This window comes from Chiloscyllium punctatum, chromosome 31 (assembly GCF_047496795.1).
Source record: "Chiloscyllium punctatum isolate Juve2018m chromosome 31, sChiPun1.3, whole genome shotgun sequence".
In the NCBI taxonomy this organism is placed as follows: domain Eukaryota; kingdom Metazoa; phylum Chordata; class Chondrichthyes; order Orectolobiformes; family Hemiscylliidae; genus Chiloscyllium; species Chiloscyllium punctatum.
In genome coordinates, this window is record NC_092769.1 from 76,530,690 (window position 1) to 76,546,635 (window position 15,946).

General features: G+C 56.2%; 1 protein-coding gene across 1 annotated transcript; it reads right to left on the reverse strand.

Annotated features, from left to right (window-relative positions):
* Positions 1 to 3,305: 3,305 nt before the first annotated feature.
* Positions 3,306 to 15,609, reverse strand: LOC140457127 (equilibrative nucleoside transporter 2-like). The gene is made up of 9 exons (XM_072551153.1): positions 15,473 to 15,609; positions 13,089 to 13,223; positions 10,778 to 10,875; positions 9,808 to 9,889; positions 7,900 to 8,018; positions 7,015 to 7,120; positions 4,969 to 5,054; positions 4,418 to 4,614; positions 3,306 to 3,686 (listed from the first exon to the last, which is right to left on the reverse strand). Exons 1-9 carry the CDS (start codon positions 15,513 to 15,515, stop codon positions 3,575 to 3,577), a joined length of 978 nt encoding a protein of 325 aa, XP_072407254.1. The 5' UTR covers positions 15,516 to 15,609; the 3' UTR covers positions 3,306 to 3,574.
* Positions 15,610 to 15,946: the final 337 nt, after the last annotated feature.

Here is a 15,946-nt window from a genome sequence, read left to right on the forward strand (position 1 = left end):
AGTTTAGCACAGTGCACGGGGTGATACGTAAGGAATGCCAACTGAGGTGTCCTTTTGTCCACATTGGGAACTGGGCAAATTGGGTGAGAGTGAGTCTGAGAACTCTCATCAATTGGACATCAGGAATTGTGCACAGGAACCCTTGCCCCACTTCGCCTGGATAGAAGGGGGAAGCCAGAGTCTCTCACCTCTGATCAGTAAGGTGGCTCAGTAGTTAACACTGCTGCCTTCTAAGAGACTGGTTCAAGCATCTCTTGGCACTGTTGGAATATTGCGTGCAATTCTGGTCTCCTTCCTATCGGAAAGAATGTTGTGAAACTTGAAATGGGTTCAGAAAAGATTTACAAGGATGTTGCCAGGGTTGGAGATACAGGCTGGGGCTGTTTTCCCTGGAGTGTCGGAGGCTGAGGGGTGACCTTATAGAGGTTTACAAAATCATGAGGGGACATGGATAGGATAAATAGACAAAGTCTTTTCCCTGGGGTCGGGGAGTCCAGAACTAGAGGGGCATAGGTTTAGGGTGAGAGGGGAAAGATATAAAAGGGACCTAAGGGGCAACTTTTTCACACAGAGGGTGGTACGTGTATGGAATGAGTTGCCAGAGGATGTGGTGGAGGCTGGTACAATTGCAACATTTAAGAGGCATCTGGATGGGTATATGAATAGGAAGGGTTTGGAGGGATATGGGCCGGGTGCTGGCAGGTGGGACTAGATTGGGTTGGGATATCTGGTCGGCATGGACAGGTTGGACCGAAGGGTCTGTTTCCATGCTGTACATCTCTATGACACTGTAAATCCTGAGGACACCCACTGTAATAGTTACTCAAGAAGGGAGCCAAGGGAAAAACCAGAAAACTGCAGTCCAATCAGTCAAACCTCGATGATGGGGCTATTGAGGGACAGGATTAATCTGTATTTGGGGGGGGGGGGGGGGGGGAGCAGGAATAAATCAGGAACAGTCAGCATGGATTTGTTAAGGGGGACTAATGTCTGACCAACATGATTGCACTTTTCTTGAAGAGGTGGCCAGGTGTGAGAGTGGGGGCTAATGCTTTCGATCAAGTCCCCCACAGGAGACTGAGAGCTAAGAGCCCGAAGGATCCAAGGAGGTTTGACAAGTTGGATCCAGAAATGGCTGGTTGTGGTGTGGCATGAAGCAGAGGGTGATGGCCACAGGGAGTTTTTGTGAGTGTAAGCCTTTCTCCAGTGGAATTGCACATGGATGTGTGTTTGGAGTTTTTGCTGTTTGTGGTTTATATAGACTTAAGTGTAGCAGGGTCGATCACTGTGAAGATGATACGAAATAGGTGAGGCAGTAAACAAGGAAGACTGGAGGATACTCAAATGAAATAATTACCTGGGCCACTGCTGGGACCCACGTTATAGGAGGGATGTGACAGGCAGCAGAGGAGACTGGGCTGGAGAGATTCCACTCTGAAGACAGATTGCGCAGCCAGAATTTGCCCCGTAAACTCTTCCTATTCGTGTACCCATCTATCTGGTCAGCACTGAGGAGTTGGACTGAAGGGTCTGTTTCCATGCCATACATTTCTATGACTGGAGTTATAGCACAGGAGACTGGAGTGGGCAGAGGACGTGACTGAGGTGGATAAAATTACTAGGGATACACCAGAAGGAACTTATCCCCTCGATGGAGGGATCAGTGACTGGGGCGTAGACTTAGGGGAAGGGGCATGAGGTTGGGGGTGGGGGGAGGAAATGTGAGGAAAAGGTTTTTTCACCCAGAGACTGGTAGGGATCTGGGGTGCGTGGCCGAAACCTTCAGGCCATTGAAGCATTTGGGTGTGCACTTGCAATGCCAAGACAGACTGGCCAACGGGAAATGAGATAACTTTGGATGGGTAGCAGACTGGGGGGGGGTTGATGGGATAGTTCCTCTGTGCCAAGTCAGTGAGGTGCTCGGTATCGAGTTGAGTCAGCGAGACCAGCCTTGGTATAGAACAGAGAACCTGGAGCTCGGTGCTGCCGGTACATAGAACATCAAAACCAGAGACGGGTACAAAAGAACAACAAAAGGGGGGGGGTCTCTATGTATCCAGGAGGGGGGGGGTGGGGTGGGGAAGGGAGAATTGGTGTGAAAGGTTATCTACACAGTGGGGAGTTGTCGAAATCAGATGGCCAGCCCCACCTGTCTGAAGGATAATGGTGGACCCCTCGGTACATAGATTTGGCCCATTAGGGGCCAACGATCAAAACAGAGGGGAGTGAAGGGGGTGGGGTGGGTGGGGGGACACTGAAAGGGGGTAAAGGACAGGGAAGAGTTTTTGATAATCACCACAGGCGTACTCACTGGAGTAGATGTTAAAAATGTAATATTGTGATTAGATAAGGTCCATGTGAAGGTGTAGTGATTGTGATTGGATAATACAGTCTTGTACTCACTTCGAACAGACAGCTGGCAGAACGGTGTTGGTTGTTTTAAATGTTTAATATTACTATCTTAAAAAAAACCATACTTGTATAAAATAATTAAGGAATCCAGTGTTGTACACCATTGTTAATGGGGTACATGTGCAGAACCAAGCAAAAAACCAACAACACCCAAATCTTATTTGGCCTTTCACGGCATCACACAGTTCAAATATTTCCATTCATACATCAAGCTTCAGGGACCGGGGGAGGGGGCCAGTCAGGGACCGGGGGAGGGGGCCAGTCAGGGACCGGGGGAGGGGGCCAGTCGGGGGCCGGGGGAGGGGGCCAGTCGGGGGCCGGGGGAGGGGGCCAGTCGGGGGCCGGGGGAGGGGGGTCAGTCAGGGGCCGGGGGCCAGTCAGGGACCGGGGGAGGGGGTCAGTCAGGGACCGGGGGAGGGGGCCAGTCGGGGGCCGGGGGAGGGGCCAGTCAGGGACCGGGGGAGGGGGTCAGTCAGGGACCGGGGGAGGGGGTCAGTCAGGGGACAGGGGAAGGGGGCCAGTCAGGGGCCGGGGGAGGGGGCCAGTCAGGGGCCGGGGGAGGGGGCCAGTCAGGGGCCGGGGGAGGGGGGCCAGTCAGGGGCCGGGGGAGGGGGGTCAGTCAGGGGCCGGGGGAGGGGGGTCAGTCAGGGGCCGGGGAGATATCCCAGAGCGGGAGGGGGAGGGGTCTGTCTGGGGAGAGGGTGTGGTGGGGTGGGGGAGGGGGAGGGTGTGGTGGGGGAGGGGGAGGGTGTGGTGGGGGAGGGTGTGGTGGGGAGGGGGAGGGGTCTGTCTGGGGGGAGGGTATGGTGGGGGAGGGGGAGGGGTCTGTCTGGGGAGAGGGTGTGGTGGGGGTGGGGACGGGGAGGGTGTGGTGGGGGTGGGGGAGGGGTCTGTCTGGGAAGAGGGTGTGGTGGGGGAGGGGGAGAGTGTGGTGGGGGAGGGTCAGCGCAGGGTACACTCAGAGATTGGTTTGAATTGACCAGCGGGGGCAGCACAGCTATTATTTACAATCTTCCCGGGAGAGACTGGGACAGAGGGAAGCCTTGGACAGTGTAGGAACAGACCCATTCCCAGTCTCGATCCCGATCAATCCCAACAAGTTGCCAAATCCTGCTCTGTGACTCCAGGAAAGGCAGGGGGAGGGGGGGGGTCCAGTCAGAGCTCACACCATGAGGCGAATGGGGAAGGAGAGTGCAGCTCCCAGGGCCAGACCCAGAGCCAGGAAAAACGCCATCACTGCTCCCGCTGTTTCTGCATCTCTTGGAGAGACCTTCCTGTGGAAAACATCCAGAAACACTGAGGTTAGCTCGGCTGGGGGGAGGGGGAACGCTGCATCGGGAATGCGCAAAACATCCCAGCCCCATCCCTGCTGAGCTGGGCCGGGGGGAACCAGCCCCATCCCCATCCCCAGTCCCAGCCCCATCCCTGCTGGGCCTATGGGGGCAGCACTGAGCAGCGTGTCCTCACCAGAACAGGAAAAACTTCAGGCCCCGCCTGGGCCCAGCTCAGGATGGGCGGGGGAGGTATAGGCTGCAGTTTGAGGGTGAGGGGGACACACTGACAGTGCCTCACGTTTGACTCCCGCAGTCGAACAGCTCAGCCACCCTCAGGGGGAGACAGCTGGTGTCCAGAAATGCCCCCATCCCCCCCCCACCACTCCTGCATCAGTGTGTGGGGCAGGGTGTGTGTGTGCGCGCGCGTCTCATCCTCCCAAAGCTGCCTTTACATAGCACCCATATCTGAAGGGGCCTGTGTCCACTTCCCCAGCGTGTGGCCCTCATTCCTGTTGTGGTTTTGGGGGGGGTGGGGGTTGATAGAGTGCAGACTGAATCAGCGTCCACACTCTCCACTTCTCTCCTCCTCCCCCCCCCCCCACAGTCAGTCTGTCTGGTAACCCACCTCTCCTGCCTCCGTTCTCCCTATCCCCCCCCACCCCCTCGATCGTCGCTCTGTCTGATAAACCCCCTGCCCCCCCCCCCCCCCCCCACACCCTACGATCACTTACTTGGGGGCGTAGCACATGCAGAGAGTGACCAGGTAACCATTGGAGAAGGCGAACAGGAAAATGAAGGTGATGAACCAGGCGTCGTGGGTGAAGAGCACAGGCAGGAAGTGTCGCTGGCCCACATTACACAGCATGAAGATAGGGATGAAGGACAGTCGTAACAACACCAACAGCAGAATCGCATTCTCCTGCCGGGGCTACACCGAGACAGAGAGAGACACACACACAGCAACGTTAAAGCTGTCCTGCTGCAGCTGCCATGGGGGGGGGGGGGGGCGACAGAGGAGACTGAGGGGGAACGGGATACGGGAGACAGTGACGGGGGGGGTGGAAGGGGGCAGGAGACAGTGAGGGAAGGGGAGATGGAGGCGGGAGACAGGGAGAGAGAGGGGAGACAGACTGTTGTAGAGCTACTAGTGGGGATGGGAAGAAAGAGGGAGAGAGAGAGAGAGAGGGAGAGAGAGAGAGAGAGGGAGAGAGAGAGAGGGAGAGAGAGAGGAATCCGACCGCAGCAGTGAATAACAGAGCAAATTAAAACAATTTAAACTCACCCAGGAGCAGACAGCAGTGACACTCCGACCTCCCCAGTCCATAATATTAAACAGCAGGAAGCAGCTGACAGGGATAAAGTATTCTTCTGCACAGAACCAAATCATCCATTTTAACAACTTCAATCAGATTCCAGTCTGTAACTCCCTCCCCGGGGTATCTGTTATTCTGTATATAAACCCCACCCCGAACCCCTCGATTTGATTCCAGTCTGTAACTCCCTCCCCGGGGTATCTGTTATTCTGTATATAAACTCCCCCGAACCCCTCGATTTGATTCCAGTCTGTAACTCCCTCCCCGGGGTATCTGTTATTCTGTATATAAACTCCCCCGAACCCCTCGATTTGATTCCAGTCTGTAACTCCCTCCCCAGGGTATCTGTTATTCTGTATATAAACCCCACCCCGAACCCCTCAATTTGATTCCAGTCTGTAACTCCCTCCCCGGGGTATCTGTTATTCTGTATATAAACCCCACCCTGAACCCCTCGATTTGATTCCAGTCTGTAACTCCCTCCCCGGGGTATCTGTTATTCTGTATATAAACTCCCCCGAACCCCTCGATTTGATTCCAGTCTGTAACTCCCTCCCCGGGGTATCTGTTATTCTGTATATAAACTCCCCCGAACCCCTCGATTTGATTCCAGTCTGTAACTCCCTCCCCAGGGTATCTGTTATTCTGTATATAAACCCCACCCCTAACCCCTCGATTTGATTCCAGTCTATAACTCCCTCCCCGGGGTATCTGTTATTCTGTATATAAACCCCACCCCGAACCCCTCGATTTGATTCCAGTCTGTAACTCCCTCCCCGGGGTATCTGTTATTCTGTATATAAACCCCACCCTGAACCCCTCGATTTGATTCCAGTCTGTAACTCCCTCCCCGGGGTATCTGTTATTCTGTATATAAACTCCCCCGAACCCCTCGATTTGATTCCAGTCTGTAACTCCCTCCCCAGGGTATCTGTTATTCTGTATATAAACCCCACCCCGAACCCCTCGATTTGATTCCAGTCTGTAACTCCCTCCCCGGGGTATCTGTTATTCTGTATATAAACCCCACCCTGAACCCCTCGATTTGATTCCAGTCTGTAACTCCCTCCCCGGGGTATCTGTTATTCTGTATATAAACCCCACCCCGAACCCCTCGATTTGATTCCAGTCTGTAACTCCCTCCCCGGGGTATCTGTTATTCTGTATATAAACCCCACCCTGAACCCCTCGATTTGATTCCAGTCTGTAACTCCCTCCCCGGGGTATCTGTTATTCTGTATATAAACTCCCCCAAACCCCTCGATTTGATTCCAGTCTGTAACTCCCTCCCCAGGGTATCTGTTATTCTGTATATAAACCCCACCCCGAACCCCTCGATTTGATTCCAGTCTGTAACTCCCTCCCTGGGGTATCTGTTATTCTGTATATAAACCCCACCCTGAACCCCTCGATTTGTTTCCAGTCTGTAACTCCCTCCCCGGGGTATCTGTTATTCTGTATATAAACCCCACCCCGAACCCCTCGATTCGATTCCAGTCTGTAACTCCCTCCCCGGGGTATCTGTTATTCTGTATATAAACCCCACCCCGAACCCCTCGATTCGATTCCAGTCTGTAACTCCCTCCCCAGGGTATCTGTTATTCTGTATATAAACCCCACCCCGAACCCCTCGATTCGATTCCAGTCTGTAACTCCCTCCCCAGGGTATCTGTTATTCTGTATATAAACCCCACCCCGAACCCCTCGATTCGATTCCAGTCTGTAACTCCCTCCCCAGGGTATCTGTTATTCTGTATATAAACCCCACCCCGAACCCCTCGATTAGATTCCAGTCTGTAACTCCCTCCCCGGGGTATCTGTTATTCTGTATATAAACCCCACCCCGAACCCCTCGATTCGATTCCAGTCTGTAACTCCCTCCCCAGGGTATCTGTTATTCTGTATATAAACCCCACCCTGAACCCCTCGATTTGATTCCAGTCTGTAACTCCCTCCCCGGGGGGCTGTTATTTCTATAATATACACCCGTGTCTAACATTCAGTGAAAGACTTACTCCACTGGCCGTGCTTGGTGTGGGAGCTGACATCGGCCGTGACAGCTGGGAAGACAGACAGGGTCACTATAAAGATAAGGCAGATAGAGATTGCCAGTTTCCAGATCTGGAGGGGGGGAGAAGCAAATGTACTGATGTTAATACAGCTCCTGTAGGGTTCCTGCCCTCCTCTGGGGGGCACTCCAACTCAGAGAAAGGCTAGCAGTCCCACAGGCAGGCTTTATATCCAACAAGATAGGGTGATACAACACACACTGACTGACTGACAGGAACAGATATACACACAGAGAGGGACAGACAGACAGACACAGGGACGGACAGACACAGACACACACACACACAGACAGACAGAGTGACAGACACAGGGATGGACAGACACACGCACGTACAGACAGAGTGACAGACACACAGACAGGGACAGACAGACAGACAGACACACACACACTGACAGACAGACAGACACAGGGATGGACAGACACACACACACAGAGTGACAGACACACAGACAGGGACAGACAGACACACACACACAGTGACAGACACACAGACAGGGACAGACAGACAGACAGACACACACATTTAGACAGAGTGACAGACACACAAACAGGGACGGACAGACAGACAGACACAGTGACAGACACACAGACAGGGACAGACAGACAGACACAGTGACAGACACACAGACAGGGACAGACAGACAGACACACACACACAGTGACAGACAGACACAAGACACACACACACAGACAGGAACAGATATGGACAGACAGTGACAAATACACAGACAGACAGGGTGACAGACACATAGACAGACGGACGGACACAGATTGACAGGGACACATGGATCCCACCCCAATCCTCAGGAAGCAGCTCGGCAGCCCTCACCTTCCGGAACACTTTGATCACACTGAAGCCCATCTCTGATTGGTCATCTTGGATATCCGCTTCCTTGAGATGGACCAATGCCTGCTTCCCATTGGCTGGTACCATTCCATTTTTCTCTTCTGTGATTGGTGGAGAGAGCAATATTGAATGAGAATGTGGCAGGAATGATTTTGGGGCCCTGCCCTGCCCCCCCGCACCAAACACCAACACCTCTCTGATGTGACTGTCATTGGGATTGGGGAGGGGGGACTCCTAAACCCAGACCCTCACAGAGAAACCTCCATCCTTGGGGGGGGGGCAGGCAGGGCAGGGTGCCCCGACTGGCCTCATCCTGACAGCAAGCTCGGCTCCTCTCCACCCGATGCTCAATTCCCAATCTCCGGACTCCAGACAGTGGGAGACATGGCTCCCAGTGGCGGAATGATGAGAATCAAGGGATGCTCCAGAGGCTGGGATTGGAGGGAGTTACAGAGACAGGGAGGGGGTGTAGGGGCTGGAGGGGGGTTACAGAGATAGGGAGGGGGTATAGGGGCTGGAGGGGGTTACAGAGATATGGAGGGGGTGTAGGGGCTGGAGGGGGTTACAGAGATAGGGAGGGGGTGTAGGGGCTGGAGGGGGGTTACAGAGATAGGGAGGGGGTGTAGGGGCTGGAGGGGGTGACAGAGATAGGGAGGGGGTGTAGGGGCTGGAGGGGGTTACAGAGATAGGGAGGGGGTGTAGGGGCTGGAGGGGGGGTTACAGAGATAGGGAGGGGGTGTAGGGGATGGAGGGGGGTTACAGAGATAGGGAGGGGGTGTAGGGGCTGGAGGGGGTGACAGAGATAGGGAGGGGGGTAGGGGATGGAGGGGGGTGACAGAGATAGGGAGGGGGGTAGGGGATGGAGGGGGGTTACAGAGATAGGGAGGGGGTGTAGGGGATGGAGGGGGGTTACAGAGATAGGGAGGGGGTGTAGGGGCTGGAGGGGGGTTACAGAGATAGGGAGGGGGTGTAGGGGCTGGAGGGGGTGACAGAGATAGGGAGGGGGTGTAGGGGCTGGAGGGGGTTACAGAGATAGGGAGGGGGTGTAGGGGCTGGAGGGGGGGTTACAGAGATAGGGAGGGGGTGTAGGGGATGGAGGGGGGTTACAGAGATAGGGAGGGGGTGTAGGGGCTGGAGGGGGTGACAGAGATAGGGAGGGGGGTAGGGGATGGAGGGGGGTGACAGAGATAGGGAGGGGGGTAGGGGATGGAGGGGGGTTACAGAGATAGGGAGGGGGTGTAGGGGATGGAGGGGGGTTACAGAGATAGGGAGGGGGTGTAGGGGATGGAGGGGGGTTACAGAGATAGGGAGGGGGTGTAGGAGCTGGAGGGGGTTACAGAGATAGGGAGGGGGGTAGGGGATGGAGGGGGGTTACAGAGATAGGGAGGGGGTGTAGGGGATGGAGGGGGGTTACAGAGATAGGGAGGGTGTAGGGGCTGGAGGGGGCTTACAGAGATAGGGAGGGGTGTAGGGGCAGGGGGGGGCTTACAGAGATAGGGAGGGGGTGTAGGGGCAGGAGGGGGCTTACAGAGATAGGGAGGGGTATAGGGGCTGGAGGGGGCTTACAGAGATAGGGAGGGGTGTAGGGGCTGGAGGGGGTTACAGAGATAGGGAGGGGGTGTAGGGGCAGGGGGGGGCTTACAGAGATAGGGAGGGGGTGTAGGGGCAGGAGGGGGCTTACAGAGATAGGGAGGGGGTGTAGGGGCAGGAGGGGGCTTACAGAAATAGGGAGGGGGTGTAGGGGCTGGAGGGGGTTACAGAGATAGGGAGGGGGTGTCGGGGCAGGAGGGGGCTTACAGAGATAGGGAGGGGGTGTAGGGGCTGGAGGGGGGTGACGGAGATAGGGAGGGGCCGGAGGGGGTGACGGAGATCGGGAGGGGTGTCACTTACTGTGCATTAATAAGTCCGTCTTGCTCTCCATTTCGTAACAGGGATTCGAATGATCTTTGTTGAAGTAATATTTTGCAAATTCCTGGAACAGACACCGAGGTGATAGAGGGAAGGTCAGTGAGTTTCAGAGAAATCCCAACCGTGCCCATTTTAGTCCAAAGACCCGACCCGACCTGACCCTGGCCGTTTTAAAGGCTTCTCCAACTACTCCGTCCACCCCCACTCCCCAACATACAGATTTCCTCCTTTCTCAGTATTTTCCCAGATTTCCCCCTTTATTGAAAGCTCCTGTTAAATCTCCCCTTCCTGTCCTTCCAGATTATAAAAAGTCAGCAAGGCTTTCGAGATTTACAGAGAGTCTGGGAGCAGGGCTGCAAGTGAGAGAGTGTGAGTATGAGATAGTGTGAGGGAGCACGAGTGAGAGAGCCCGAGCGCGAGCGTGAGAGAGCGCGAGAGTGAGCGCGTGCAAGAGGAGTGAAAGTGAGCGAGCGCGAGAGGAGTGAGAGAGCACGAGAGTGAGAGAGTGCAATTGTGAGAGAGCGCAAGCGTGAGAGAGTGCGAGTGTGAGAAAGCGTGAGTGCGAGCATGAGAGAGCAAGTGCAAGTGTGAGACAGTGAGAGTGAGACAGTATGAGAGTGAGAGTGCGAGTGTGAGAGCGCAAGTGTGAGCGTTAGAGAGCACGAGTGCGAGCGTGACAGACTGCGAACGTTGAGAGCGAGAGTGAGTGAGAGAGTGCGAGTGTGAGCATGAGCGCGTGTGAGAGAGCGAAAGTGTGAGCGTGAGAGAGCACGAGCGTGAGAGGGTGCAAGTGTGAGACTGCGAGCATGAGAGAGCGCGAGTGTGCAAGTGTGAGACTGCGAGCGTGAGAGAGCGAAAGTGTGAGCGTGAGAGAGTGCAAGTGTGAGACTGCGAGTGTGTGAGTGTGAGCGTGAGTGAGAGAACACGAGCACGCAGACACGTCTGTACTCACCAGGTAAGGCAGAGTGCAGTAGAAAATGATGGTTACTAGGATGACCACACACGGGGTAATGAAATAACCCAAGGCGATGGTGTTCTCATCAGCACGACCTGAACAAATAACACACACAGTCAGCAATCCCCAACAGCACCAACAATCCCCCACTGCCAACGGCGGGGGGAGGGGGGGGGGGGGGGGAGTGAGAATGTGTCCCCGCGGGAGAGTGAGTCCCCGCGGGAGAGTGTGTGTGTCTGAGAGAGAGTGTGTCTGAGAGAGTGAGTCCCGCGGGAGAGTGTGTGTGTCTGAGAGAGAGTGTGTCTGAGGGAGTGTGTCTGGCCCAAGGGAGAGTGTCCCCCCGCGGGAGAGTGTGTGTGTCTGAGAGAGAGTGTGTCTGGCCCGCGGGAGAGTGTCCCCCCGCGGGAGAGAGTCCCCCCGCGGGAGAGTGTGTGTGTCTGAGGGAGTGTGTCTGGCCCAAGGGAGTGTGTCTGGCCCAAGGGAGAGTGTCCCCCCGCGGGAGAGTGTCCCCCGCGGGAGAGTGTCCCCCCGCGGGAGAGTGTGTGCGTCTGAGAGAGAGTGTGCGTCTGAGAGAGAGTGTGCGTCTGAGAGAGAGTGTGTCTGAGGGAGTGTGTCTGGCCCAAGGGAGAGTGTGTCCCCGCGGGAGAGTGTGTGTGTCTGAGAGAGAGTGTGTCTGGCCCAAGGGAGAGTGTCCCCCCGCGGGAGAGTGTCCCCCCGCGGGAGAGTGTCCCCCCGCGGGAGAGTGTGTCTGGCCAAGGGAGAGTGTGTCCCCGCGGGAGAGTGTGTGTGTCTGAGAGAGAGTGTGCGTCTGAGAGAGAGTGTGCGTCTGAGAGAGAGTGTGCGTCTGAGAGAGAGTGTGCGTCTGAGAGAGAGTGTGCGTCTGAGGGAGAGTGTGCGTCTGAGGGAGAGTGTGCGTCTGAGGGAGTGTGTGCGTCTGAGGGAGTGTGTGCGTCTGAGGGAGTGTGTGCGTCTGAGAGAGAGTGTGCGTCTGAGGGAGAGTGTGCGTCTGAGGGAGAGTGTGCGTCTGAGAGAGAGTGTGCGTCTGAGGGAGTGTGTGCGTCTGAGGGAGTGTGCGCGTCTGAGGGAGTGTGCGCGTCTGAGGGAGTGTGCGCGTCTGAGGGAGTGTGCGCGTCTGAGGGAGTGTGCGCGTCTGAGGGAGTGTGCGCGTCTGAGGGAGTGTGCGCGTCTGAGGGAGTGTGCGCGTCTGAGGGAGTGTGCGCGTCTGAGGAGTGTGCGCGTCTGAGGGAGTGTGCGCGTCTGAGGGAGTGTGCGCGTCTGAGGGAGTGTGCGCGTCTGAGGGAGTGTGCGCGTCTGAGGGAGTGTGCGCGTCTGAGGGAGTGTGCGCGTCTGAGAGAGAGTGTGCGTCTGAGAGAGAGTGTGCGTCTGAGAGAGAGTGTGTCTGAGGGAGTGTGTCTGGCCCAAGGGAGAGTGTGTCCCCGCGGGAGAGTGTGTGTGTCTGAGAGAGAGTGTGTCTGGCCCAAGGGAGAGTGTCCCCCCGCGGGAGAGTGTCCCCCCGCGGGAGAGTGTCCCCCCGCGGGAGAGTGTCCCCCCGCGGGAGAGTGTGTCTGGCCCAAGGGAGAGTGTGTCCCCGCGGGAGAGTGTGTGTGTCTGAGAGAGAGTGTGCGTCTGAGAGAGAGTGTGCGTCTGAGAGAGAGTGTGCGTCTGAGAGAGAGTGTGCGTCTGAGAGAGAGTGTGCGTCTGAGGGAGAGTGTGCGTCTGAGGGAGTGTGTGCGTCTGAGGGAGTGTGTGCGTCTGAGGGAGTGTGTGCGTCTGAGAGAGAGTGTGCGTCTGAGAGAGAGTGTGCGTCTGAGGGAGAGTGTGCGTCTGAGAGAGAGTGTGCGTCTGAGGGAGTGTGTGCGTCTGAGGGAGTGTGTGCGTCTGAGGGAGTGTGTGCGTCTGAGGGAGTGTGCGCGTCTGAGGGAGTGTGCGCGTCTGAGGGAGTGTGCGCGTCTGAGGGAGTGTGCGCGTCTGAGGGAGTGTGCGCGTCTGAGGGAGTGTGCGCGTCTGAGGGAGTGTGCGCGTCTGAGGGAGTGTGCGCGTCTGAGGGAGTGTGCGCGTCTGAGGGAGTGTGCGCGTCTGAGGGAGTGTGCGCGTCTGAGGGAGTGTGCGCGTCTGAGGGAGAGTGTGCGTCTGAGGGAGTGTGTGCGCGCGTGTCTGCGGGACAGCGTGCGTCTGCAGGAGAGTGTGTCTGCGGAGAGTGTGTCCCCCAAGGGTGAATGTGTGTCCCCGTGGGAGAGTGTGTCTGAGAGAGTGTGTCTGGGGAGAGTGTGTGTCCCCGCGGGAGAGTGTGCCTGTGGGAGAGACTCACTGATCTTTGCCAGGATAGATGCCAATGCTGCGAACATTCCTGCCACTCCCTGGCCACTCATGAAGATGCTGCTGTATTTTGACGGCAGTATTCCGACCAGGCCGAACAAACTTCCCTGTAACACTGCACCAAACGCTGAGAGACAGGGAAACAGTTACACACACCCTCAGACTGACTACCATACACCCTCACCGCCCAAACCATACACATCCCCATATCCCATACACACACCCCCGGTCCCATATACACCTCTATATCCCATATACACACCCCCGGTCCCATATACACCCCTATATCCCATACACACACCCCCGGTCTCATATACACCTCTATATCCCATATACACTCCCCCGGTCCCATACACACCCCCATATCCTATGCACACTTCCCCTGTCCCATATACACACACCCCCGATCCATATACACCCCTATATCCCATACACACAGCCCCGGTCCCATATACACCCCTATATCCCCATACACACAGCCCCGGTCCCATATACACCCCTATATCCCATACACACAGCCCCGGTCCCATATACACCCCTATATCCCATACACACAGCCCCGGTCCCATATACACCCCTATATCCCATACACACAGCCCCGGTCCCATATACACCCCTATATCCCATACACACACCCCCGGTCCCATATACACCCCTATATCCCATACACACAGCCCCGGTCCCATATACACCCCTATATCCCCATACACACAGCCCCGGTCCCATATACACCCCTATATCCCATACACACAGCCCCGGTCCCATATACACCCCTATATCCCATACACACACCCCCGGTCCATATACACCCCTATATCCCATACACACTCCCCCGGTCCCATTTACACCCCCATATCCCATACACACACCCCTATATCCCATACACACACCCCCGGTCCCATATACACCCCTATATCACATACACACAGCCCCGGTCCCATATACACCCCTATATCCCATACACACAGCCCCGGTCCCATATACACCCCTATATCCCATACACACAGCCCCGGTCCCATATACACCCCTATATCCCCATACACACAGCCCCGGTCCCATATACACCCCTATATCCCATACACACAGCCCCGGTCCCATATACACCCCTATATCCCATACACACACAGCCCCGGTCCCATATACACCCCTATATCCCATACACACTCCCCCGGTCCCATTTACACCCCCATATCCCATACACACACACCCCTATATCCCATACACACAGCCCCGGTCCCATATACACCCCTATATCCCATACACACAGCCCCGGTCCCATATACACCCCTATATCCCATACACACACCCCCGGTCCCATATACACCCCTATATCCCATACACACACCCCCGGTCCCATATACACCCCTATATCCCATACACACAGCCCCGGTCCCATATACACCCCTATATCCCATACACACAGCCCCGGTCCCATATACACCCCTATATCCCATATACACTCCCCCGGTCCCATACACACCCCCATATCCTATGCACACTTCCCCTGTCCCATATACACACACCCCCGATCCATATACACCCCTATATCCCATACCCACACCCCCGGTCCCATATACACCCCTATATCCCATACACACACCCCTGGTCCCATACACACACCCCTGGTCCCATACACACTCCCCCGGTCCCATACACACACCCCCGGTCCCATATACACCTCTATATCCCATACACACTCCCCCGGTCCCATATACACCTCTATATCCCATATACACACCCCCGGTCCCATATACACCTCTATATCCCATACACACTCCCCCGGTCCCATATACACCTCTATATCCCATACACACTCCCCCGGTCCCATACACACCCCTATATCCCATACACACAGCCCCGGTCCCATATACACCCCTATATCCCATACACACAGCCCCGGTCCCATATACACCTCTATATCCCATACACACTCCCCCGGTCCCATGTACACACCCCTATATCCCACAGATAATCCCTTTCCCCTTCCCAGTCCCATATACACCCCCATATCTCATATGTACACCTCCAGTCCCATATACACCCCCTTCCCGTTCTACTCCCATACACAGTCTCTATTTCCCATATACACCCCCCCATCCCTGTCCCATATACACACACCACCCTCCTGCTGTTCCTGTGGGACAAGCTGGAGGAGTGGGGGCTGAATGGCCTCCTGCTGTTCCTGTGGGACAGGCTGGGGGAGCGGGGGCTGAATGGCCTCCTGCTGTTCCTGTGCTGTGTTGACAGGGTTGCCCAGCTAAGGCTTAGAGCAGCCTCCCTGTTCCACATCACCCCCACCCCAACCCAGCTCCCCCACTCCCGGCCAGGCGTTCAGCGTGCGATGCACACCGTGGTCGCATTGCCACTGGTACTCACAGTTGATGAACCAGATGACAGTCATGGTGATGCCGAAGAACATGGCGGGGTGGATTGGGACCACCACCAGTAGCACCGTCAGCACAAAGAGCAGGAAGATCCCACACAGACTGCCTGCTATCCTCACCCTCTCCGGGATCCTGCAGCCAATACAGTCAGGGTCAGTCCCACACGCACAGTCCGATCCCAGGGTCAGACCCTCCCTCTGCACTGCTGCAAGTCCCCCTCACCCCCAACCTGAGCAGGATTTACCCTGGGTCAGGGCAGGGGAAGCGTGCTGGGGTCTGAGGGGGAAGACTCTGGGTCTGTAACTCAATGGTGTTTTGGAGGATGACGTTGTGGGTTGGGTGGGGGGGGGGGGGGAGGGGAGGGGGTGGGGGGAGGGGGGGTGTGTGTGTGGGGAGAACGGGCATGATCTGATAGAAGCTTAGGGAATACCGAGGGGACCTGGACAGAGTGCACACGAGACCCCTG

What these genes read in the sequence shown, in the direction of transcription:
- LOC140457127 (XM_072551153.1), bottom strand. Translation starts at nt 15,515, where the DNA reads ATGTTCTTCGGCATCACCATGACTGTCATCTGGTTCATCAACT. An exon ending in GACGGACTTATTAATGCACA is followed by an intron (nt 8,019 to 9,807) that starts GTAAGTGACACC and finishes CACCAATCACAG; the next exon opens with AAGAGAAAAATGGAATGGTA. An exon ending in CACCAAGCACGGCCAGTGGA is followed by an intron (nt 5,055 to 7,014) that starts GTAAGTCTTTCA and finishes GGTTCTGTGCAG; the next exon opens with AAGAATACTTTATCCCTGTC.